Raw genomic sequence first — 25,604 nt, 5'->3', positions numbered from 1 at the left:
GTGGCAGTGGTAGGGTAGTGGCACAACTGCGTAAGCATGAGACCGACCGCAAGACCAGCAGGGTAATCAATTGCTCGTTTCTATTTTGTGAAGACCGAACACGACTGTGGCGCTGCCCTGACACCATCTCGCGCGTGACTATGCGGTGCTTCGTAATAACGGCCAGGCCAAGTGAGGTGACTTGAATTCATCATCTTGATTCCTGAAGCTGGTCCCGTGGTCTGCTGAGCCAGCCAGCCAGCCTCGATGATCGATGAGTGTTGGTGGCCCTCATTTGGACGTCGCCGTCTGGGCAATTTGTCTGTAGCATTGGATTGATTTTTTGGACACTGGTCAGGCGTCCGTTCTGTGTTCTGCTTCGCAATGCTGCTCGACAACGGATGGCAAGGGCCCGGGGGGTCGTGGATGTGAAACCGGCATCACGGCGTGCTTCCGTCTGGAGCTTGGAGAATGAAGAGCTTTTCCGTCGTGATTGCTCCTTGGTGTGAGTGTCGGTAGCTGTGGTTTGCCAATTGCGGTGGTGTCGCTGCGTGGTGTCGGATACTTTGGGGGAAGCTCTCCCTTGTCTCTGACCCCCGTGCCCCCCAAGGTTTGTTCATCACGGGATGAAAAGTCGCGACATGGGAATTTAAAATAAAATCATGGGTAAAAACATGGGGGAAACACGGCAGAGCGGGGAATCGGGGAAGACGAGGAACGAAGCCGGACCACGATGCTAGGGCACCTGCCAACGGGAAGGCGCAAGGGTGGAGGGGGAGGGGGGTGCGTTCTTTCCTTCCAGCTGGTGCATCGTGAGGAAGTCGCCAAAGGGAAGGAAAGAAGCTCCCCCTGCCTCCAGTCCCTTCCCTCCAGAATCTGTCTGCTTCCACCTTCCACTCCGCCCCTGCCTTCCCTTCCCAAATTCCGCCCTTGCCCCCAAACCAGCATCAATCTCCCAAAAAGGAACTAGCGCGATTCAACTCCCGAACGCCGTTTCTATTTCCAATCAAACGAAAAAATAGAAAAAAAAAATCATGCTGTGACTGTGACTGTGACATTTCCCAAAAAATTGCTTGTTTCCCCCATCTCGGTTTCTTTTCCCATTTGACTCACCTTCATCTCACCCCAGCAGCGGCCAATTCTCCCCTGCCTTCGCTGCTTCGCTTCTGCTGCCAGCGTTCCAGCACGTCCGACTTGCAGCGTCTTACACTGCTACACTAGGTACCCCCAAGCTTGAGTGCGCGCCTGACCAGATCCAATTTGTCGGTCCCTGGCCGAGTGCGACTCCGACACCGAGAGACCAAAAACATTTTCAATTTCGTCTCATGCCCCGGGGTTCACCTGCACGAATCCCAAATCCCACGCCGACATCGCTCCCTGGCTACTTTTTTTCTGGGCAGCTCTAACCGCAAACTTGCCTGCACACCGCTCACCGCTCACCGCTCACCGTCACCCTTCACCTCACTCACCTCATCCCACGCCGCTCCCCCCGCCAAGGCTCGCCTCACTTCGCGCATTATTGCCATCAACACCAACAAACCACCACCAGGGCCGACTCGCGCAGTAGCAACGGCAGCAACTGCACCACCCTGCCAACACCAGCATTAGCACCGCGCACCTCTGCATTACTTGCTCACCGGTCCTCGACCACCCCGATACACGCCCAAAACCGTAGCCGCGTACGCACCCCGAGTCTAGGCCTGTTGTCTACGAATACACCACACAGCACAAGCAGCACAAGCAGCACAAGCAGCACAAGCAGCACAAGCAGCACAAGCAGCACAAGCACAACTCGTCCGCCCTCCAAAACACGTCGCACAATGTCCTGACTCCTGTCCGTCTCTTCTTCCCTGCCGAGTCATGCCCGTCCAGTCCAAGCCCATCCCCGCCCTTTACACGGTGTATATCCTCCGTTCCACCGTCCGCCACGCGTCTCTCTACATCGGCTCGACTCCCAATCCCCCCCGCCGTCTGAAGCAACACAATGGCGAGGCTCGCGGCGGTGCTGCTCGCACCTCTCGTCCGAGCTTGCGCCCCTGGGAAATGGTTGGCCTGGTCTCCGGCTTCCCGGGTAGCATCGCTGCTCTAAAGTTCGAGTGAGTCCTCTTCCCGTTCGTCTCGGACACTGCTGCTCCCTCTCCTCTGCCTTCGGATGAAGCCTCCCCGAGCCACCCCCCTAGCTTACATAGTTCCTTTCACGATGCTTCCCCTCTCCCGCTCGTGCTCGTGCTCCTGCAACTGCAACTGCTAACCAAGACACAAACAGGTGGGCCTTGAACAACCCGCATCTCTCTCTACACATTCCTACCGCTTCGCGCATTACTGTTTCGACTGGAGTTAAGAAGAATGGCCACCCCCGCCGACCCCGCTCGAGTCTGGCCTCGATTCTGTCCAACCTGCAACTCTTATTAAGCGTTCCGAGCTTCTGTCGCTGGCCGCTGACACTGCACATCTTCGCAAAAGATGTCCACGCGGCCTGGCTGACCGCCGTCGCCGACTCGACCCAGCCCCTCCGGAACACCCTCCCCGTTGTCACCGACTTCGCCCCCGAACCCTCCGCACCTTCGGACGAGACTGCCGCGCCTTGGGGCATCCATGCCTTGCCATTGGACTATGCACCGGCGAAGGAATACGTCGAAAAGGGGCAGTCCATCACGACTTTTGAGAGGGAAGGCAGCTGTGTTGTCTGTCACGAAGAACTACCTCATGGCCAGGGTCTGATTGCTATCTGTCCCAACAATGGTTGCGAGGGCGTCGGTCACTTATCATGCTGGAGTCGTCACTTTCTCCGCGAAGAAGGAGAACGGCAAGCTGTCATTCCCATTCAGGGTCGTTGTCCTCAATGTGGGGGTGATGTGCGATGGGTCGACATGATGAAAGAACTGACGTTGAGGGAGAGGGGAGCGAAAGAAATTTCGGCTCTCCTGACGATTAAAAAAAGGGGCCGAAAGAAGAAAACATGAGTGGCATTCCTCAGTCTTGGTCGAATCCCGCAAGTCTGGTCACCCTCCCTAGTACGGATCAGAGTGGTCGACCTCTGAGCGGAGGACTTCGGTATTGTTTGGGGCTCATCTTGGAATATAGAAGGGCCCTATGTTTACCTGCTCATGGATGTTGCAATTGCACGCGGTAGGGTTTACTTGCTCTTCCTTGCGTTTCACCTCGAGGAATTCTGCGCTTTCACAGTTCTACTCTCCTCCAGTTTGATTCAGTTTTCAATCCAGCAGTCTGGTAAGATTCTTGAAGACTTCAGATCCGATTTCCAGACCGCTGATCATCAACTCACATCGCGATGATTACAGCGGCCAAGTATTGGATTTGGAATGCGCGATTCAGGCGGTTGCGGCACAATTCGCCGTCCGGGGCGGTCTGATAACTCCCAGTGCTGATACACCCTAAGGTAGTGTTCACTTCGTTGAAGGGGCTACAGGTGAGGTCCAGCGCTAGGTGCACAAGTGTCACTCCGATGTCGTCCGTCTCTGGACAAGCCCGACGACGAGCTCGAGACGGTTTGGGGATCTTCAACGTCGGTGAGCTCTCTGGCGCCACAGGTCTTAGACCTCCCGGAGCCTACCTAGCTCTGCAAGCGGTGTGGAAATGCTGCCACTAGCTGGAATGCAAGTGACAGAACACCATGCGAAGATAGTTATCAGAAATTCGAGCTATTGAAGAAGCTCCCCAGAAACAAATATTTTTCAATTCCGGGTGATTCAAACTTGTCTTGTGAGGCATCCCCGCGTTTTTGACGTCTGTCGCAATCCTCGTGTCTCAACCTCCGCCTGTATTTTCATGGAGTAGACTCACACCTTTCCATCCCCAGATTTCTCCAGACCCCAGGTTCGCAATGTCTAAGATATTCATGGGAATGTCGTGACTCTCCGCGTTTGGGTTTTTGGTCTACTTGCCAGTCCATCGACTGCTCATCGCAGCCGACCGAGAGTCCGATTGCGCTTCAGCAAGATGATGGCCCCTGAGCTTCTTCGTCCCTCGGGCTTTGCGCTTTAGGTCGTTCTGGGTACATGCCTTATCGTTGGTCTTTAGTAGGGGCATGAAGCTCGCACGTCGTGGGACGTGGTGTAGCTTACCAGTAAAAAGGCAGCTAGGTGCTCGAGTTGGCTTTTTGAATACGCGGGCGTCGTGATGTTGGCGCGCCGCAGGTGCTGATTCTTTCCCGACTTCGTATTCAATTAAGAGCTCGTTGGCGAGCGACGTCGCTTCGCCGGTATCAGTTTTGATTCGTGCGCTGTTCTGGGTCTTGGTACATATGTACTTTTGGTTTCAAGCCTCAGTAGACGTTCATCACCTGGCCGTGATGTACTCAGTGTATCGCCAGACGCATATCCTCGAAGAATCAAGATGTGTAGTTGCTCTGTGTTCCGTGAACGTCTGGCTGATTCTATAAATGAACGGGCCAGCAATCGGTGCGGTTTCGTAAGCCGGCCTTGATAGAGGATCCCCTACTTCCACCTGAAAGGGAAGTCTTGAGAACTGAGTTTCGTCAAGATTGACGTCATCAAGGTCGTTCTCCTCATCGTCAAGGCGGGCGTCACTATCGGCCCTACAGTTGCAAAGGAAGATGGCGGATTGGCTGTTGTCGCCTATTGCCTAACCCTCATTCTCACGCGCAATCATGTCGTGATGAGATGTCCACAAACCTCGTGTCGTCCTTGGGTTTTGTACTCTTTGAGAATACGCCGGGGACGGGGGCGGTGATGGAGAGTGGTTATTGCTTTGGGTAGCGAAAGTACACGTGATGATATGGTGTTGCTGAGTATGATGGCACCCGCTTCTTCCGATATTTGCCTTCGTCAGACTTGGTCGGAAGGAGATCCGCAGAGCTCCAAGAAGAAAACATCGGATCACCGGAGGCAGTGCCTCGGATGTTGAGACCTAGCACTGAAGTCCGTGATCTAGACTGCAATAAATACTGATATCGTATGCTGGTGCTGACTCTATGGTTGTTTAAGATGAGAAAGCAGTAGCTAAACGAGGAACGAATAGGCAGACTCAGTCGTCTTGTGGTGTTTAGTAGGAAAATGTCGTGAGAGGAATTGACTCACTTGGGATTCTGTTCCTCGATTAGGTATAAAGATTAAGTCTCATGTGAGCAGGACAGCTTCCAGAGTCACCAATACGTAGGGTGTAAGGTTATGTATCTTCTACCGCTGTTCACAGGTGCTTTTGCGCAAGACACCACTCTAGCCCATGAATACATTCGCGACCACCTCGTAGAAATGACACGACATGCTCAAAGTCCCAGAGTCATGGATGTATTCATTTTCGTAGAAATCAAGGACGACGAGGGAAAGCGATGGCTGTTGGTTAGGGGTTGAGTGAAGAGACTACACGAACTACGTCGGTCAACGACTCGGTGTCAGACCTCTTCGTCTCCCTGGTTCGCGCAATCTCCATCAACTGGGGCTGCCCTCCCTTATAACCTGTTGAGCCGTATCAGGTTTGAGTGGATTTGGTTGTATAAATAGCTTGCGGTTGGATTCCCATCTGGTACATCAGTACCCAAAGGTTAATGGCACCGAAGACTCGACTAAACGTAACTGCAATGCACATGTATGATCTCGGCGACACTCAACATATTGGGGTGTACTTAAGGCAAGGGCAGTTTGTTTCTCCAGGGTCCACACAACACTTATGTGTTTGGCTATGGTGCCCGGTTAACATATGACAGTCCACCAAGTTTCTCAGTCAAAGATAATCGTATTGATGTCCTTTTGGCATACCTTAACGGTGTATATTGCATGCTGACTGATTAACGTCCTTTGCTGTCGTATTCGCATCTAATATGCAGCCGACAGGGAAGGACCGAACTGACAAGAGAGGTTGGATTTGTGAGTGGGATATGTTGGCGGCATAGATGAGCAAAGTCAATTCTGGCCAACATCAAGCTGGATGTACGTCTGATACCAACCATCAATCACGAACAGGACACAGGGTTTTTCAACATTGCCTCGCCCAAGTCACTCCAGTCAAGACCTGTGATGTTTTTAAGGCCAAACCCAAGGTTACAGCTGGTGATTGATCGGGGCTTCGACACTCTCGTCTGTGAAGTCAACCCAGTGAAGCTGAAATAGACCCAGAAACTGGTCCATGGCCCGGTGAACTTTTCCCCTACTCATTAGAAGCGTTTCCCGTTGTTTTCAACCTATTGCGTAACCTTCTGTCGTTGCGTTCCGAGCTGGCCGCCTTATACGAGCCCGCCGGCCTCTATATGCTTCTTGTCTATATGTACCTTGTCAGTGAGTCTGATTGTATCTCTCGGCGAGCATTCGGGCGGTGTATGTCTTCCTAGGCCAGCTGATCTGACGCCTCACTACGGTTACATTGCGGCTGCTTGGTGCCCTCATCGTGGCGACACATGCGTTAGTTCACGCGGTCTGATCCCGTTCAATTCCTGGCCTTATTCATCCCCGCATGTTTCAGAGACGGTGGTGATGAAGAAGTCTATCACAAGGAGCAATCCTAACTTAGAGCTGGCGGAATGCATGCTGGCGAATGGTGTTGATGGTTGGGGTCTGTGACGCTCCACGGCTGCAGCCCAACCATCCTCCCTCTCCCAAGAGATCACTGTTGCCAACTCGCATAACTGGCGCTGGTCGATGACCAGGACATAGTTTCTGGTTTAGTGAGCCCAAGACTACTGGATAATGAACGCATTCCGATAGTGTCTAACGTGTCTGGCAGTATATCTCACATAATCTTTGACGACCCTTCGAGAAGTGCCTGCCGTACATCATGAAGCTGCCGAGCAATAGTTGGGTCCAAGGCGCAGAAGCGTAGGCCATTGTGATACGGTGCTGTCCTGTCCCAGCCGCTATGGAGAGTGAAAATGTTGCCAACAAAAGCCCTGTGTCTTTTCATCTTCGTCTTAGCACGAAGGTCATACTGATTCAAGTAGGCAAGGCCAATGGGTCAGTCCCTCTCACGACACGACCAGCTGAAAATGTTGCCAAAGACTCCGGGATATCTGTCCGAGGTGTTCAATATCGCCCATTTTGAACACACCATGCATGATTCAACCCAACCCAGAATCATCAAAGCCCTCTAGATGGGCGTGATATCCAATTCCAATGTCTGGACGCGGATGACTAATCCGAGCCAATTGCAGGCAAGAGCGAGAGAGATGAAGTGCACCAGGCGGGCTGCTGCAAAGTTGAGTCGCCCGCCCCCGCAAACAGGGCTTATCCTCGGCCTTGGACCGATCTGGGGACGCTAGGCGGGATTCTCCAACGTCATACGGATTTGATTGGCTCGCTTAGCGATTGACAATGGCTAACCCTTGTCGAGTCAGTTGGCGATATCAGATGCTCAGTTTGGGTTTTTTTTTCTGCCTGCTGGTGCGGTTTCTTTCTCCTGCAGGCGAGAGTTGGGAGTGGTCCGTGGCACCCGTGAAGTCTGGTCGGCCTCGCCTTGTCGCCGGCCCCCACGAACCACTCAGTTGGTGATGGCGGAGATGGCTTCAATTCAATCAGCCAATGGTGCCGAGTGTGCTGACCAGGCTAGGCGATGACATTCGCGAGAGGAGTTATCTGCGTCATCTCTCTGTTGCATAGCATGGGCATCGCTGCATGAATCGACTCCGGCAGGCAACACCTCATGAAGGCAAAGGAAAACCACCCGAACGGCTCTTCGTATCGCCGCTCGGCCAATAGCCGATTAAGCGTCGGTTGATCGCCGGGCTCCAAAAGACGGCCTTCCTGAGCGCATCTGCCGACGGCCTGAATGAGGGAAAGGGCTGCGGCAGATTCGCGACCGTGCGCCAACAGCGAAAAGTCCAAGGGGAATAAAAACGATTCATGGTGTCTGTCTGGTGTTGTTTGTGTGTGTGTCTGATGTCGCAGGTTCCAAGGTCGAATGCCAGCTTTGGGTGCGCATGTACTGCGGTACCTAAGCTGATCGGATGTTTTATGTACCTGGGGCCGAATTGGCTGACATGATGACAGGGTTGTCTGAGGCACAAAGGGCAGGCCGAGGTGATATTTGGCGTAGGCACTATGGACTGCTAGCTGGACTAACATGTCCAATCCCTTTGATACGAGGACATTTCCCTAGCCTGGTATGACAGTTGATTCATATGTCTATCTGGGTAATTGACAAGCATAAACCAGGACTTTGGAGGGGTTTCCAGGCACACCATTTGGATAAAGTGCAGGAGAGCGCACAAAATGCAAAGCTTCTGGGTGAGGCTTCATCTGGTGGCTTGAGGCAGAGGCAGGCAGGCAAGGGGAGGGGAAAGACTCAGTGAACGTCATGAAGCAAAGTACCCGGTACTTCCCTTCCCAGACGGAGTGGAGACTTGAAGTCCAGTGCGGACCCACTTGTAGTGGGATTTTGCACCGACAGACGTGAGCTGTCCCTTCCGTTCCGCCCATTTTCGCCCTCCATCTCGCGCCTGCCCCGTGGACCGTGGACGGTTCCTCCTTCCTTCCTGCGACCTCAGTGTAAGGTACTCAGGTATCCGTACCCGTGCCTGCTCTCACTATTGCCGCAGAGGCGCACCTTCCACCTCTTCTCTGTTGGTCTGGCACGAGGAAAGAACACCGCGCCTTACAGTGTACCTTGATTCCCATTCCCATTGCCATTGCCATTTCCACTTTCATCGCATGTCCTGCACCTTGCCTTCCGCTCCATCTTCCCTTTCCCTTCCCTAGAAGCATATCCACACTTTCACATTTCCACCTCCTCTCCCCCGGCTTCCCTTCTTCACCTACACACACCAACACGCACACACAACACACCTTCATGACTCGGCCTATCCACCAAATCCGGCCATAATTGAAGGTGACCTCTTCACTCGCTCACTCGCCTTTGAAAAGAGTGCACTGCACCGCATTCTCCGGAAGTGAATCGCTCAGTGAGTCCCCCCGTGTGCATATCATTTGTTCGCACCTCTTGGCCCTATTACTCTTTAAGCTTTTCCGGTACCGTAGGTATCTCCGCTGACATCCCTCGCTCTTGCTTCAGACCGATACTGTCCTTCAAGTAGTGGCTTCTAATACACAACGACAATCGGCTTTTCCTACTACCTTGTCTGACTGCGACCTTGCGATTGCCGGCTGTGATGCGACAGTCTCCCTAGCACACCCATTTCCATCCGCTCGCATGATCGCCTCCGGAGCCCTCCGCCAACCCGCCTACCTCTGACCCGCGATACCAAGCCCTCGACACGCACTCGACACGCCCTCATCCGACCACAAGCCTTGCCCTCGCCCTTCGCCTATTGAACAGGCTTCGGCCACACCATCGCTGCAATGGTGTCTGTCTCTACAGCAAGCGGCGCCAACGGCACCGGCAGTGCGAATGCGAGCTCGCGAGCCTCTCCAGCCGTCGGAGCGACCGCCTCGGCCAAGTCCAAGGCCGCCCAGGTCAACTCCAACGGCTACCACCCGACGAACCCCCAGATCCCTCTCAGTTCTATGCGAAGCACGCCGCTGGACCTGGCCTCGGTCGAACGACGAGGCCAGCCTACCGCCATCAAGGAGCCCGTCAAGAAGAAGTCTCGCCCCCACGGCCTCGAGGATGCGCCTACATACTGCCCGACCGAAGAGGAGTGGAAGGACCCGATGGAGTACATCAAGAAGATCTCTCCGGAGGCACAGAACTACGGACTCTGCAAGATCATCCCTCCCGATTCATGGAACCCAGAGTTCGCTATTGATACAGAGGTGGGTGATACTACGACTTCGCCTTGGTGCGCGATCGACCACGAGACCAGGGTCGGCAAGAGACGGAACCGTGCTGACTAGAAGACTTGCAGAGATTCCATTTCAGAACGCGAAAACAGGAGTTGAACTCGGTCGAAGGCAGTAAGTCGCCACGTGCGCACCCTTCTCGGTCAACGCTGACAGTAGCAGGCACGCGAGCAAACATTTCGTACCTCGACGCGCTCGCCAAATTCCACCGGCAACAAGGAAACAACCTGCATCGCCTGCCCTACGTCGACAAGAAGCCCCTTGACCTGTACAGGCTCAAGAAGGCGGTCGAGGCTCGGGGCGGCTTCGATAAGGTCTGCAAGTTGAAGAAGTGGGCTGAGATTGGCCGCGACTTGGGATATAGTGGCAAAATCATGTCGTCGCTTTCCACCTCACTCAAGAACTCATACCAAAGATGGCTTTGCCCGTATGAGGAGTATCTCCGCCTCGCCAAACCAGGTGTGCACCAGCAACTGGAGCTCGAGAACGGCGGCCCTTACACACCAAGCCCCGCCGTGACGCCCATGAAGCGTTCCAACGTCAATACGCCTGCCAGTGCCCGTGGCGACTCGCCAGCTCGCCAGGCGTCCGACGCCCTTCAAGCAAGTATCAACGGGCTCAAAAAGGAAGGCGATCGGGACACTCCCATGGCGGATGCACCACCTGCTTCGGCGCCCGCGCCCACCCCTGCGCCGGTCACTTCAGGCTTCAGAGCGATCAACTCTGGCGGCTTCACAGCTGTCAATTCGGGCTTCAAGAGCGTCAACCGCCCAACACCTCAAGATGATGCCACAAGCACTCCTCAAAAGTCCTTCAGCCCTCTCAACTCCGCCAAGGCTACGCCCGAGTACAGACCCTCGAGTTTGGGTCCCGCAGCCTTGAAGCGTCAAATGAGCTGCGATAGCCTCGATTCAGCTAAGAAGGACAATGGCGCGGACAAGGAAGACGCCGATGGTGGAAGCAGACGAAGTAAGCGTCTCAAGAAAGGTGAGTGACTTCCCCTCGTTTCTGCACGAGTCCCAATCGGCAATCGTCCCATGTCAGCATGTGTGTTGCCAACTGTCTTCTGCCGTTGCGGCGGACTCCGGATGCCAGCAGACACCATGGCCTGCCCTACCTACTGCCAGCTCCGAAAGACGACAAATTTTTACCAATTATCTGCCCTTTAACTGCACGAGCAGTGTGCGCTAACCCATGTCTTTGCAGATACTGTTCCTACGGTGGCCGGATCTCACATGTCCCTGTTCCGACCGTCCGTACCCAGCATTCCCCGAGATGAAGCGTCGGCCCCTGGAGAGGTGAGTTGCGATCAATCATCCCAACTGTTGTTTCATAGCGCTGACACCCCACAGAAATGTGAGCAATGCGGCAAGGCAGAAGAGGGAGGACCCTTGATTGTCTGCGAATCGTGCGACCACGCTTACCACGGCACGTGTCTCGATCCTCCTCTCAAGCACAAGCCCGAGTCCGAATGGAACTGTCCACGATGCTTGGTCGGCGATGGCCAGTATGGCTTCGAGGAAGGCGGCCTTTACTCTCTCAAGCAGTTTCAGCAAAAGGCTGCAGACTTCAAGCAGGGCTACTTCGAGAAGAAGATGCCTTTCGACCCTGTCCTCAACTGTCACCGCCCTGTTACAGAGGAAGATGTTGAGACCGAATTCTGGCGCCTTGTTGCCGATATCGAGGAGACCGTCGAGGTTGAGTATGGCGCCGACATTCACTGCACCACCCATGGCTCTGGCTTCCCCACTGTTGAGAAGCAGCCCAACAACGCTTACTCGACTGACCTCTGGAACCTCAACTTGCTGCCGCTCCATCCCGAGAGCTTGTTCAGACACATCAAGTCGGATATCTCTGGCATGACGGTGCCATGGGTCTACGTCGGCATGATTTTTTCGACCTTCTGCTGGCATAACGAGGACCATTACGCCTATTCTGCCAACTACCAGCATTTCGGAGCCACCAAGACATGGTACGGTATTCCGGGTGAAGACGCCGAGAAATTCGAGGCTGCTATGCGTGAGGCCGTTCCTGAGCTCTTCGAGACGCAACCGGATTTGCTGTTCCAGTTGGTCACTCTTCTCACCCCCGAGCAACTGAAGAAGGCTGGTGTGCGAGTGTACGCCTTGGACCAGCGAGCAGGACAGTTTGTCATCACTTTTCCCCAGGCCTATCATGCCGGCTTCAACCACGGTTTCAACTTCAACGAGGCTGTAAACTTTGCCCCTTGCGACTGGGAGCCATTTGGCCTCTCTGGCGTTGAGAGACTCCAGGTATTCCGCAGGCAGCCGTGCTTCTCGCATGACGAGCTATTATGGACGGCTGCTGAGGGCACGACTAACGGCGGCCTCAACATCCAAACCGCAAAATGGCTGGCACCTGCCCTCGACCGAATCAAGAAGCGGGAGATGGCAAACCGATCTGACTTTGTGGCCAAGCATCTCGAGCCACAGTGGCACAACTGCGCTCTTTCGGGCAAAGAGGAGAGCTCCTGCCCTCTGAAATTCGAGGTCAATGAGGAGAATGTGCCCGAGGAGGAGTATCAGTGCTCCTACTGCAAAGCTTTCACATACCTGTCTAGGTTCAAGTGCCTCAAGTCGGGCAAGGTTCTTTGTCTCGCGCACGCTGGTCACCAGCCATGCTGTGAAGTGCCCGAGCAGCAACGATTCAATGGCGAAAGGCATGCCGTCATTTACAGACAGACCGAGGAGACCATCAACGAGGTCTATGAAAAGGTGCTTGAGAAGGCCCGCACGCCGGAAGCCTGGGAAGAGAAGTATGAGAAACTTCTGGAAGAGGAGGCGATCCCTTCTCTCAAGACTCTGCGGACTCTTCTACACGAGGGTGAGAAAATACCCCATGACCTGCCCTCGCTCCCTTTGCTTCGGGAATTCGTCGAACGATGCAACGATTGGGTGGAGGAGGCCACCAACTACACGGTCCGGAAGCAGCAAAACAGGCGCAAGAGCGAAAAGTCCATCAACCGAAAGAATTCGCTGGACCAGAAAGAACGAGATGCGCGGAATGTTTCCAACGTGTACCGCTTGCTTAGTGAGGCGGAGCAAATCGGATTCGATTGCCCTGAGATTACCCAGCTGAGGGAGCGGGCCGAGGCCATCGAGGCCTTCCAGAAGAATGCAGCTAAAGCGCTGGAACAGATCCACCTCGCCGAACTCTCAGAAATCGAAGACCTACTTGAGGAGGGAAGGACTTTCAACGTCGACATGCCCGAAGTCGAACGTCTTTCCCACGTTCTGCAGCAGCTTAAGTGGAACGAGAAGGCCAGGAATAACAGAATCGTGCTCCTGTCGTTGAACGAAGTCCGCGAGCTCATCGAGGAAGGCAAGCGCCTGGATATCCCGCCGTACAACGACCATCTGTCACACTACATCGAGCAGATGAACGCTGGACAACAATGGGAGAAGAAGGCCAGGGAGCTGATCAACGCAGAGATCGTCCACTACCCTCAGCTGGAGGCACTGTCCATGCAGGTCACTGTCAATTTCCTGCCCGTCTCAGCCGAGACCTTGGCTGCTGTGGACCAGATTCTCCACAAGCAGAGAGAGGCACACCGGCAAATTGTCGACTTGACTGAGAGATCGCGAGACCGCGACATCCGCAACCGACCCAAGTATGCCGAAGTGGCCGACATCATGCGCAAGCTGGATGACCTGAACTCGAAACCAAACGGCACACTTGACCTGGAGCGTGAGCAGAAGCGTCACGAAGACTGGATGAGAGAGGGCAAGAAGTTGTTCGGCAAGACCAACGCGCCCCTTCATATTCTGAAGAGTCATATGGACTACGTCTTCGAGCGTAACCAGGACTGTTTCGACATTGAGAACGACAAGCCCCGCATGCCTGCCGAACCGGCCTCCAGAGAAGCCAGCCCTGCGGACGAAAGGGTTCACCGGTGGGAGGACCCCCGATTCCGGGAGGTCTTCTGTATTTGCAGAAAGGTTGAGGCTGGCATGATGATTGAGTGTGAGCTTTGCCACGAATGGTATGATTCCTTGTCCTGTTGGAACATAGTCCACTGCTAACTTCCCTAGGTATCACGGAAAATGCCTCAAGATTGCTCGCGGCAAGGTCAAGGACGAAGACAAATATACCTGCCCCATTTGCGACTGGCGAGTCAAGATTCCGAGAGACGCTGCACGACCCAAACTCGAAGAGCTTATTGCTTGGTCCGATAAGATCCCAAGCTTACCGTTCCAGCCCGAGGAAGAGGATGTCTTGCAGAAGATCATCGACAATGCTCAGGAATTCCGAAACCATATCGCTTGCTACTGCAATCCCCTCATGTCGACCGAAGCTCAGGCGGATACACAGCGGTTCTACCTGCGCAAGATCGAAGGCGCAGAGATCTTACTCGCCTACGAGACCAATTTCTTCCGGCAAGAACTGCACAAATGGTGCCCCGTTGCACCGAACGCACCGCCGGTACTCGAGGTCTCGAAGAGCACCCGCAAGCCGCGACCGACGAAACTGCAGAAGCTCTTGGCACAGTTCGGCGTGGATGACGCTGAAGACCTCCCCGAAAACATGAAGGCCAAGGCGGCCAGTCTGAAGCGCAAAGCTCAGAATGCTGAGGCGGCCGCTCAGGCGGCTGCCCAAGCTGCGGCGAGCTCTGCATCCGGTGCCACTGTCATACCGGGTCTTCATCAATCGTACAACCGCAAGTCGGAGCACTCGTCTGCTACGCCGCCTGGCACCTCCCACGGCAACCCTCATCGCCAGTCGATTGGCAGCAAGGGCGACCCCATGGACGTCGACAACGGACCAACTTTCCACGGCTTGTTTGGCGGACGCGGCCCTCAGCTCGTGGGTGATAACGCGTCGATGTCTCTTGAAGAGCGCCTCCTCCAGGGCCAGGAAGATGGGCTTAACCTGCACACCGAGGCTGGGAAGAGTAAGGCTCTCGAAATCCTGCGTCGCACTGAGGTCGGGCGCAGACGTGCCGTAGAAATGTTCGGACCCGACGTGTTCAAGGGGGATGTCGGCATGCTTAACGGCAGAGACGACGCACCCAGATCTCGGGAGGAGGAAGTGGCCGTCAACAAGATGTTTGACGACCTGACGAATCAAGACGATGAGAAGAAGGAAGCGTTCGACGGTCCGATTACAGCCGAAAGCCTGGAAAGCGAGCGAAATGGCATGGATGCCTTGCTTGACGGTGACTAGGATTTACGTCCTGCTCCTCCCCCACCTCCTCCACGGGTACCTTACCCTTCCAATTATGGCATTCCCAGACCAGTCTTCTGGTGATACAGGCACTGGCATCGGTTTTTTGTTGGCATTTGTTTGTTGGGGAGTTTTGCGAGAAAAGGAGAAAAGCTTTTTTTTGGGCGTGGGCTGTGTGATCAGGGGTTTTATGGGCTATGGCATACCACTTTGCATTAGATTCGGAGGCGTTAGGCACAAAGTGCGGATTAATTGAGTTGTTTGTTAGTGCATCAGTTCCTAACGCGTGAGGCCGAATACTCCGACGGCCACGAAGGCGACGAAGGCGAAGACATCGGGACACGGCGGCGGGACGAGACGGCAAATAACGCTAGAAGTTGATGAGAGACGACAAGATATAGGGTGACGACAACGGGTGAAGATAGAGGGTAAAGACGATAGCGGACAAATATAGTCACGGCCAAAGAGAGCGGTAGGCAAAGTCGAGCCTCGAGGGCCGGCGAAGACAACGGGCGAAAATGGCGGCGGGCGAGGACGGCGCTCCACGACGGGCGCCCCACGCGCGCGCTTGATAGGTGGCTTCCGGCTCGCGACTTTCAACAAACCAGCTGGGTTCAGTCGCCCGGCTAGCTCAATCGGTAGAGCGTGAGACTCTTAATCTCAAGGTTGTGGGTTCGACCCCCACGTCGGGCTCCATCCCCGTCCGCGATTGGCACTCATTTTTCATTTTTTGACGTTTTTTGGGTGTCGCTGCGAGTGCTGTGTCTTTTTGTGGTGTTGTGTGAAGTGAGTGAGAGGCGGATTTGGTGCTGCTGAGGGGAGTATAAGAACCTGATCAGCGCTGTTAGCTTTGAGTTCAAGCAAGGGCAGAGGTACTCCAGGCATGACAGTGCCGAGAAACCATCATCGCAGGCAAGCTGATGGATGTGCATGTGTGTAAGGATGAACGAGCGAACGGACTGAGTGTGATGCTTTATACTCGACGTCCGGTTCTGGTGATTGTCAGCGCTCTCTGCGTATTCGTCCAGTGCACTTGAGGTGATTGATAGCTTTCACTTGCGCAGCGGGCTGCTGGAGGCGTGGTCTCTTGCATGTCAGCCAACACTGACGTCGACGATTTTCGCTCTCGTTTCTGCAGGCTATTTGGAAAGAGGGGAGAATCCTCTATTACGAGGTGTCTGTGAGACTGCCAGGAGAAGCGGCCCCATTCACTCATTTATATCGCTCGCCCGCAGTGCATCTGGGAATATCGGTCTGGGGACATCGGGTTTGAGGAGGTCCCGTCGTATCATCGCGTCAGTGGCTGGGTATATACCGATGGCGCGGGTGGTGTATCCTTAACAAAGTGTTGGAGCAAGTGGTTGTATGTCAAATGACGATTTGACGGTCGTTCACATCAAGCAGAAGGTCCCTTTCATGTAAGGGATGTGGCGGCGTTGAGAGATCTTGATTCTCGAGAGGCTGATGTCTTCTCGGCGTTCGCCAACGTCGGCGTCTCTCGTGTATTCCAACAGAAGGGTGTATGTCTGCATCATCAACGTGAGCTTAAGTTGCGACTTCCAAGGTCATTAGACTTGACTCGGAGCTCCTGGCCTTTCTCGCCGTGCTTGAGGTGCAGAGATAAGACGCCCAAGAACAACCAGTTTTCACACCTCGACAGGCCATCTGCTGCGTTTACTGTTTATATACGAGTATCGCTGACATCACACATCAGCTCATTCTTATTGGGTTAATGCTGCGGTATATATGATAGGTCCTCGTCGTATCCGGTAGCTTCCAGCACCAGATAATGTTGTAGGCCAATCGTCTCCTTCCATAGAAAAGGCGCACCTGCTGTCTTCGATTTCATCAACTTCATCATGTCAGTCACGTAACTCGTGACAGCGCGGGGGTTTGTCAACCTCATGCCGTGCCGTTCTGCATTCATGTCGTCGTCTGTCTAGTATTCACTGTGTGATACGGCAACGTCACCGCGTGTGGGATTCGTTCGCGCTCATGGAGTCAACGGCTCTGACGGTTTCCATATAAACAACCTATGTCATCTGCATGGAGTTTGTGTGACACGGCAGTTGGTCGACACCCAATTGGTTGAAAGAGCATGGAACGAGGGGGCGGTACCGGCTTTTTATACAATCCATATCGAAGGTCTTGGGACGCCATACTGACGCGTTGGCCTCCGGCTTCCTTGACATCGTCTCACAGAAGACTGCATCGCTCGCGGATGTGCCAACCATCTGAGTATTTAAGTCGTGTTACCTCGCTCGTGGCTATGCGCCGAACAGCGACAACTGGCAGGACTGACCCATATCTAACGCTTTCAGACGCCTCGTGTGCTCAAGTTCCTAAGGTAGGACAACGACCTTGATCGCGAGTCAACCTCAGCGACATTTGCCATGCCTTTCCGGGTCAGGATTACGATGTCCGATTCTGTTCGTCAGCGGCGGTGTCTCTCAGGTATTCCGTCAGGCATAAGCAGCCGAAGTCTCCTTCTTTTGAGGTTCCATCTCTTCGTTCTGTACCACAACAGGGTCCGTCATCTTCTCCGTGCCTTCTTGGTCGCTATCCATATGACGGCTGCACAGCCGGTCAGTTATTGTCAACTCGCCTTCAAGTTGACACTCGAATCTGGGGAACGACGAAAATGGTTCACCAGTGATGGACTGGGGAATGTTTTATGTTATTAAACCCCCCTTAGACTGCTGCTGTCGACTGCTCCTGTCGCAATTGCAAATGTATTAGCCCTCAAGTAAGAGACCAATGCGGTGTCGTCAGCTGCCGTCCATGATCCAGCAGGCGGCGTCGGGCCAAGACTACGGCCCATTTAATCCTCGGGTCGGAGATATTCCAAAGCCTGTGACAGCATTGCGAGGTCGCACCCGATGAAAGTACCTATATTGTGGTGGCTGAGTGCACTCAGTGGGCGCCTCATCCAAAGAATTCCACCGCTGTTACAGACCGACGACGATGAACACCTTTGACGCCGGAGAGTTCCATACGAGCGTTGTCCGTCGCGTATTCAACTGTGATCTTGAGCGAAGACGGCAACGACGCCAGACAGCGGCGGGATTTTCGTGATTTCGGGTAAATCATCACCCAGAAGTCATAGGCGGCACAGGACCTCCAATGACAGGACTGCCCATACGTTGCGTTGCGTTCGGCGGAAAGCTCGACGTGATGACTCGACCAGCCTCAAGATGCCTGCGGGCGTTCGACTGGCGACTGTTTGCCAATCATGGGAAGGCCGCGAAAAATATACGCGCAACGAGGTTTTCGGAGTGCTACGCGGTCACTCCAAGGCAGATACCCCTCGAATACGAACTGACCCGTGGATGCGAGGTCCGGTCACAAACATCACGAAGCAGCAGGCGAAAAGATGTAGATACCCATAAATGAAACGGTGTCCAGACGGAAAGATACCAGCACCGAGATCAACGAAAGGATCCATTCCCAGAATTACTCTCTGGCCAGCCCCAAAAACCCAAAGGTTCACCAAACAGCGCCTTTCATCAGGTCCCCGAAGAAACCCATTAGTTATGCTGCGGCAGGCCGGCCATTATCTATCTGAGGAGAAGAAGAAGAAGAAAGGGAAAAGAATCTTCCCAAGCCTCGCGCCAATTTAGAGGTTCGAATTTTTTTTCCCGATGTGGTCTGTGCGGAAGGTCCTGCTTAGGTAAGAGGGAGATGAATCGGTCCTTGGCTTTCCGACCTCACCCATCTGCGCGATGATCACGTGGGCACAGAAGCTTAGGAAGTAGTCTGCGCTGATTGGTCGATCGCAGCCGAAAAGCCGAGGAGCGATTCCTCTCCGGCGACGCCCATTGAGAGAGAGCTTGACATCAACACCCTCACAATCCGATTCCGACCCCTTGCAGCAGCGCCGCCGAGCCGCAAGACCAACGACCGCCCTTCCCCGACCGCACGAACTGATTGGCTTCAATCACCTCTACGTTCTCGAACTTCCATCGATATCAAACATGATTGCGCAACGGGTGGGCGTGTCGGCCCTGCGCCGAGGTCCGTAAACGTCATGAAGCAGGTTTATGAGAGGAATTGGCGATGCTGACGATTGAGGCGCGGCACGAACAGCGGCAGGAAAGCCCTCCGTCTTCTTCAACTCCCAGATCCCCAAGGCCGTCGTCGCCTCAAGCATGTCCACGACCCAGATCCGGTACGCCAATGCCTCTCTCTCCCCCTCCTCGATTAAGGAACATCTCCCGGAAAAAGAGTTCAGAATGAGAATCTAACGTCCATGCCCCTCGCAGCCCCGTCGCGACCGCCAAGCTCTCCCCGACGGACGGCAACGAGATCCTCGCCAAGCAGCGCCTGAACCGCCCCATCTCGCCGCACCTGACCATCTACAAGATGGAGCAGACCTGGTTCGGCGCCTCCATCTGGACCCGCATCACCGGCGGCGGCCTCTCCGCCGCCTTCTACGTCTACTTCGGCACCTACCTCGTCGCGCCCCTCCTCGGCTGGCACGTCGAGTCCGCCTCGCTCGTCAGCGCCGCCGCCGCCGCCCCCGTCGCCGTCAAGGCCGCCCTCAAGTTCCTCGTCGCCTGGCCCTTCACCTTCCACTTCTTCAACGGCATCCGCCACCTGACCTACGACTTCGCCCTCGGCTTCGCCAAGCCCGAGATCGTCAAGTGGGGCTGGGTCATCTGGACCTCCTCGCTGGTTTCGGCGCTCGGTCTTGCTTTCGCGTGGTAGACGGTTCCCTTTATGAGAAGAGGAGGTTCTTTCAGGACGGAAGATTCCGAAGACAAATGGTAATAGGGGATGAGGGGCGGGATATTGCGAGGAAGATGGGGGCGACTGGCGTTTTTCACCGGGCGGCGCCCTGCTTCGAGGTTATCGGGCGTAAGGCCTCCCATTGCCCAAGGCAAGGGACTGTATAGACTGAAAGTTGTAAAATGAATTCCCTTGAGTTAAACAAGCAAGTTAATCCATTCATCCGTTCAAACACATGCATACTTGGCCCGCGAACGGGAATGTATAACGACGTCCCCGGAACCATGCGAAGACGGTCTGCGTCAAGAAAGTCCTGATTGAATATCTACACCAACGTGTGCAAACTAATATGGTATGCCTCCCAATCCTGTTTTGCCATGCCTAGCCCAAACGCCCATACGCCTCGGATGCTGGAAATGACGAATTCTATTCAATGTTGCGAGCATCCAGCACCTGTCGCACCAGTCTCCTGTTTCCCAGGTTAATCAGCCGCTCGCCCAGAATGGGGCCGATGAACTCATTGAGCTCTGCGGCGTGATTGTCGACGCTGCCATTGACACCGTTGACAGCGGTCCTCTCGTCCTCGACCATGGTAGCAATAGCCTTAAGAATGCCACCCACCAACATCTCGAACTCGATGCCTTCCTTATCTTTCAACGGCTGCAAGATGTTGTCGCTGTACGCCCGGAGACACTTGAGCACTAGCACCCTGACAGCCTCAGGCCCGCCGGCAGACGCGACACCCGAGATGGCACCGAAGTGCGTGGCGGGCGGCTTATCCGGGTCCATGAAGAACTTGAGACATGTGCGCACCAGCTTGGGACGAAGCAGGTTGTTCGAAGCGGCGTACTTGCGCGCGATCTGGCCGAGCAGGGAAGCGGAGAACTCGCGGAGCTCGTACTGCTCGCGAATAAAGTTGGCGCCGTCCTCGTTGCCAATCTTGCGGCTGAGGATGCAGGTCAACACTGGTGCTGCGATGGAGTTGGCGTACGGGTCGAGGTAAAGCTTCTTGTTCGATATCAGGGCTAGGGTCAGCTCCATCGACTGGCGGAGGGTGAAGACGTCGTCGAGGCGGTGCGTGACTTGGTTGGCGACGAAGTTGATGAAGTAGGGGATCAGCTGATGCAGGCCGGGGTCGTCGCGGACGGACTCGAGGGCGGCCTGGCGGAGGCGCACGACTTCTTCGTCGGGGTTATCGTCGAGGAGGGCGTTTTGGACCTTTTCGAAGTAGAGGATGAGTTCCTTGGAGACGACATGCTTGACGGCAGGGCGGAAGGAGAGGGAATCGTTTCCGGCAAGAGCGGCCAGGGCAGGGTTAGCGCCTGGACCCTTGGGTACGAGTTCTTGACTTCGAGACTCGGCGGTGGTCGGGTTTTGGGGGATCGAGGGTTGGACGCCTTCGATTGCGAGCCAGTGTGCTGTACGAGGTAAGCGTTAGTCAAATCATCGACGTGAATTGAACGGAAGGCGCACCTGTGAAGCTCATGTCGCGCGGGACCTTGGGAAGGGGCGCGTTGATGAGCTTCTCGAAATCGACCTCCTCGTCCTCGATGTAGAACAGCGGCTGGCCGGGACCCAAGCTGGCCTCGCCGTAGCGCAGCGGGCGCGTCGAGTCATAGCCGTACAGAGGTTCGACGTTGAGGACTTTGAGAGCGGTGCTGATGTCGTTAACGGTCAGCGTCGTGCGGCGAGCTGCGCGCATGAAGCGCAGGGCCTCGACGATGACCTGGCCGATGCGGTACTCGACATCCTGGGTGAGGCAGCGCTGCGCGTCGTCGTTGAGGTTGGAGATGCCGACGGACTCGGCGACGTCCTTGACGTTTTCTGGGTTCCAGAGGAGCTTGGGCGCGTCGTTGGCCGCCATCGCGTCGTTCGATTGGCGTGCTTCGACGGGTGATGGTGATGCGACGAGGCGCAGAGTAAAGTGGTGTCGACGTAAAGTTGAAGGCGAGGCTGAAAAGTTGGGGTAAGGAGATGCTGCGGTGGAGCCAGTACAGCTCGCTGGACCTTGCTGAGGAAGGTGCTGAAGCGGGGTCTGTTACAGTGGCAGTTGCGATGGGCTCGCCTGAAGCACAGTTGAAGTCAACGTCAATCTCACAAACCATTGAATTCACCTTTCAATCCATCTCGCTCACTTCAATGAGGCGGGGATTCATATCAAATCGGAGTTACTCATACATCAACCGGATGGCAATCTTCATTCTTGGTATTGTTATTACAGATACCTCATGTTCCGATGACGGTCATGGGGGTATTGTTCCTATGCTCTCAAGCGTACCTTAACTCTTCCTACCGACCCAGTCCATCTTTAAAGTCGGTATCGAACCACTGAATACTTCAGTGTAACTGATACCCCAATCGGATATTGAAATCCGGGTCAACTGAAGTTATCTCTTGGTGACTCGGAAGCGGTGCAGAATGTATGCATGTCGCAACGCAGAATGTCCCTTAGCGGCGCTGCTCGGACACAAGAGTCGAGAGCAAATAAATGACGATGCTTCAACTGGGTTCAGACAAGCGGAATCTCGACCGTCCGCACGTTAGAAAGCTCTGAATCAAGGGCTCTCGGATATCAAAAGGGCTGGCGACTTCGAATCAAGTCACGCTGGATATCTGGTCCACGGCAGCAAAGGCTCCTACGACTCCGACTCCGACGAGCTTCCACCAATTCCCATAGAATGAATCATTGCTCCCAGCAGTGTATCTTCAGTTCAATGTCCGACGGTAAGCACGACTCCGGTACGTGTGTATCTTCAGCTTCATGATCTCATTCCTATTCCTCGGGAACCTATTCTACAGCTTGGCCGTCGTCAAGACCGGGGGACAGACGACGTATTCAAGCAACATCATGTCACCTCAGGAGGACATCGACCAAATATCTCCAGAGAAGCCAACACCCCAGGAGTTCCACGTTTCTGGCATCCTAGAAAAGGAGGACGTATACGTCGACTCATACCGCAGCACCTTGGTGGCCGAGATACTCCTGTACATCCTGTCCGCCGACTTCATCGGCGTCACCTGGGGTCGGTTCCCCAACTACAAGATCAGGAACTACATGACGCCGAAGACAACTTACATGGAAATCGCCCCTGTCATTATGACCGTCGCTGCACTGATTGCCGTGCCGGTCTACTGGAGAAGAAGCAGGGACGTGGGGGCGAAGTGGAAACGAGCGTTGGCTGCTATGATTGCACGAGTTTGGTGTGGTTTATGCAGCCCGATGGGTGTACTGGCATCACTTTCTCTAGCTTCGTGGTTCGTGTGAGTTGTTCATTTCCTTGACGACAAGTTCTTCGATTTTCGAGACATCCAGGATTGTCCGAACCAACTTGGACGTAGGTGATGTCCACCCATGCTGCTTGCACAAGCTATCATCTGGATCACTTTTATACCATCGGTATGTGCTAACAAACTCCATGAGTTGCCACACGAGTTGTTTACAATTCGAAGACTTACTCAGGAGAGAAGCCAGGCAACGGACTCGAAAAGTCTAGGGTATCATAATTAGACAAGAAAAAAACAAACACTACTCAACCATGCATCCCCCCTAAACCCTTTGCCCTCCATTCGCATGTACCGCGTCGGTCTCATCATTTCGATCCCCTCTACCAGAACCAACTAGCTCATCCATACTGTTGCTCTTGTCTCGACCTTGACCAACTCGCTCATGCAGATGCAACCTCTCCAACCCCCAGATAGTCCACACCACACACCCCAAGATGGCAAACTCCATCAAAAAGTTCATGAACAGGTACAGCATAGTATCCCCGTTGACGGCGCTGAACCGTCTCTCGCCGGTGCTGACGTACGCAATCGTGTAGGAGATGCGGACGACCATGAAGGGGAAACAGGCGCCGAAGCCAATCATCGAGCGTCTCTCGCCCTCGGGAATCCTCTTCCACTCACGCGCCAGCCAGAGGAACAGGAGAACGCCCCAGAAATACAGAGCGGCGAAGAGACCCACGCCCGCCTTCGTCAGGGAACCCGGGGCCATGGCGTTCTCCGTCTTCTTGCTGGCGAGGACGTAGTCGGCGATCGAGATGGCGAGGCCGGCCCAGCAGATGAGCTCGGGGACGCGGAAGTGCCACTGCGTGAGGGCTTGAACGAAGTGGTTTCTGAGGGATGTGTAAGCGAGGGCTTTGTTATTATGTCATGTTGATCCTTTGATGAATAGACTTACACTCTCTTCAGCAGGTCCAACAGCACGAACGTGAGCAGGACGAGACCGAGGGACTCGCAGACGAAGATGGTGGCCCAGAGGCCTTTCGAGGAGGTGAAGATCGTTCCGAGCATGCAGCCCGCGCCGACGACTCGTATTGTCGAGATGAATGAGATGCCGAACCAGCCCATTCGTTTTTGGAACCGGAACAGGATGCCAAAGGCGAGGAAGACTGCGAATACTATGATCTGGGCGATGGCTACGCCGTCGCGGAAGCGGAACTCGCGTACGGCCATGGTTGTGGAACTTTGGTGTAAGTGCAGTAGGGACTGTAGCTCTATATTTGAAGTGGAAGTCGGAAAATAATTATTAGTTGAGGGAGGAAACGATTCTTGACTGATAGCATCGAAAATACAATGAATAGAAGCCGCAGTTCCCTTTATGTTATATGTTGATGGATGATGTCCTGCATGCGATGCCTTTGAGGCGGTCCCGAAGATCGGGTCGCGGCGCCCTGGACGTTCGGCCCCCGGAGGCAGCTTGAGCGGGATCTGGCCCCACTGAATTGGATTAAGCGAGTGCGAAAGTCCGGGGTTCGAGTGCGAGAGGGCTGAGGGCGCCGGCTGCCTGTTTACTTTGCCCAATCAGAGTCGTATTCAAGAGATGTGTCTTGAGATGGATTCTCTTCTTGGCTTTGCTGACTGGATCTGCAGGGTCTGTACTGTGTTGTACCTGTTATGCGGTTACGCTATCCGGCAGGCAGAGATCCTCTTGTCCAAATGATGACATTCCTAAGACGAGAGACTTGCGAGTGGCCCGTATACTCGGCCAAGGAGATTTTATCGCATTATTCTGTCGCTCATCTGCGTCACCGTAAAGACCGAAGCAGCAGCTGAGTTGATATCGGCACTGAAAGATGGCTACCCCTGTATCGGTCACTTTGGAGAAAGCAGCAAGGATCCTGGCGTATCGAGCTGGTTGGCTGCCCGCTGGTTCATCTTAGCTACCTGTCGCAACAATTGAGATGAACCTTCGTCTCAATGGATTTGCGGACGACATACTGAAATTGGATACGTCGAATGTCATTCTTCTCCTCGATTTCCAAAGCCACAAACATAGCTTGTGACACTAAATGCGTATTGTGAGATACAAGGCGTGGCTGTGATCTCAGGGATCTTCAGAATCCTACGGCCACCGCCACGCCCAGCCTCAAATCCAGTTCGAGAGCGGCCTCTCACAGGAGACCAAATCCTTCGCCAAGCCAGCAGATTTCTGAACTAGTGCTGTCGAGTGCTTATTATTCTGAGCGTAAATACGCTCGATCGCTCGACACATCACTTGTTTCTGTTGCACTTAGGCTGAGACTGACGTCTTGGAGAGTCGCTCACAATTGATCTTCTTCGCATTCGCATGTCTTAGGGTCAGACTGCTTGGGAAGACGTAGTCTCATCGGCCTGCGCGACTCCTCGTCCGACCTTTCATCGGCTCCGGACCGGAGAGACCCATATCGGCGTCGGAGGGCTGAAAACAGGTTCATTTCCGCCAGCAAAAGCCCTGTTATCTGGTTCCACCGGTCCACTTGACTTTAGCTTGGATTTTCAGGCAAGGGTTGGTTTTCAAAGACTGGCATTCCGTTGTTCGAGCCAATTTACCCGATTTGCAGCTTGCTGCCCCGCATTCCATCTCGGACGCGTGCAACCACAAATTTGAAGCCATCTCAAGCCCCGGCCCGCCCTGCCCTACTCGCCCACAACATCCAACCCTTCATGACCATCTTGTCGTCCACACCACCTCAACAAATCAAATGGTTTCGTGGTGTAGTTGGTTATCACGTCAGTCTAACACAC

General features: G+C 54.4%; 5 protein-coding genes across 5 annotated transcripts; 3 read left to right on the top strand and 2 right to left on the bottom strand.

The window, feature by feature from the left end:
* Window positions 1-1,839: 1,839 nt before the first annotated feature.
* Window positions 1,840-14,870, top strand: CkaCkLH20_05405 (PLU-1-like protein; the record flags this gene model as incomplete). The annotated part of the gene is made up of 8 exons (XM_038888124.1): window positions 1,840-2,075; window positions 2,246-2,736; window positions 9,223-9,659; window positions 9,752-9,800; window positions 9,849-10,673; window positions 10,893-10,984; window positions 11,039-13,689; window positions 13,739-14,870. 8 exons carry the CDS (start codon window positions 1,840-1,842, stop codon window positions 14,868-14,870), a joined length of 5,913 nt encoding a protein of 1,970 aa, XP_038746600.1.
* Window positions 14,871-18,844: 3,974 nt separating this feature from the next.
* On the top strand, window positions 18,845-19,577 carry CkaCkLH20_05404 (uncharacterized protein; the record flags this gene model as incomplete). The annotated part of the gene is made up of 3 exons (XM_038888123.1): window positions 18,845-18,884; window positions 18,942-19,038; window positions 19,133-19,577. 3 exons carry the CDS (start codon window positions 18,845-18,847, stop codon window positions 19,575-19,577), a joined length of 582 nt encoding a protein of 193 aa, XP_038746599.1.
* Window positions 19,578-20,024: 447 nt separating this feature from the next.
* Window positions 20,025-21,462, bottom strand: CkaCkLH20_05403 (TATA box binding protein associated factor; the record flags this gene model as incomplete). Its single annotated transcript, XM_038888122.1, has 2 exons — window positions 20,025-21,016; window positions 21,072-21,462. The coding sequence occupies 2 exons, from the start codon at window positions 21,460-21,462 to the stop codon at window positions 20,025-20,027; spliced, it is 1,383 nt and encodes a 460-aa protein (XP_038746598.1).
* An 897-nt stretch (window positions 21,463-22,359) lies between these two features.
* Window positions 22,360-22,863, top strand: CkaCkLH20_05402 (uncharacterized protein; the record flags this gene model as incomplete). Its single annotated transcript, XM_038888121.1, has 1 exon — window positions 22,360-22,863. One exon carries the CDS (start codon window positions 22,360-22,362, stop codon window positions 22,861-22,863), a length of 504 nt encoding a protein of 167 aa, XP_038746597.1.
* Window positions 22,864-23,145: 282 nt separating this feature from the next.
* CkaCkLH20_05401 (uncharacterized protein) lies at window positions 23,146-24,053 on the bottom strand (the record flags this gene model as incomplete). The annotated part of the gene is made up of 2 exons (XM_038888120.1): window positions 23,146-23,713; window positions 23,779-24,053. The coding sequence occupies 2 exons, from the start codon at window positions 24,051-24,053 to the stop codon at window positions 23,146-23,148; spliced, it is 843 nt and encodes a 280-aa protein (XP_038746596.1).
* Window positions 24,054-25,604: the final 1,551 nt, after the last annotated feature.

The sequence above is a fragment of the Colletotrichum karsti genome (assembly GCF_011947395.1).
Source record: "Colletotrichum karsti strain CkLH20 chromosome Unknown Scaffold15, whole genome shotgun sequence".
NCBI classification, from domain to species: domain Eukaryota; kingdom Fungi; phylum Ascomycota; class Sordariomycetes; order Glomerellales; family Glomerellaceae; genus Colletotrichum; species Colletotrichum karsti.
This window is presented reverse-complemented; position numbering and strand designations above follow the sequence as displayed.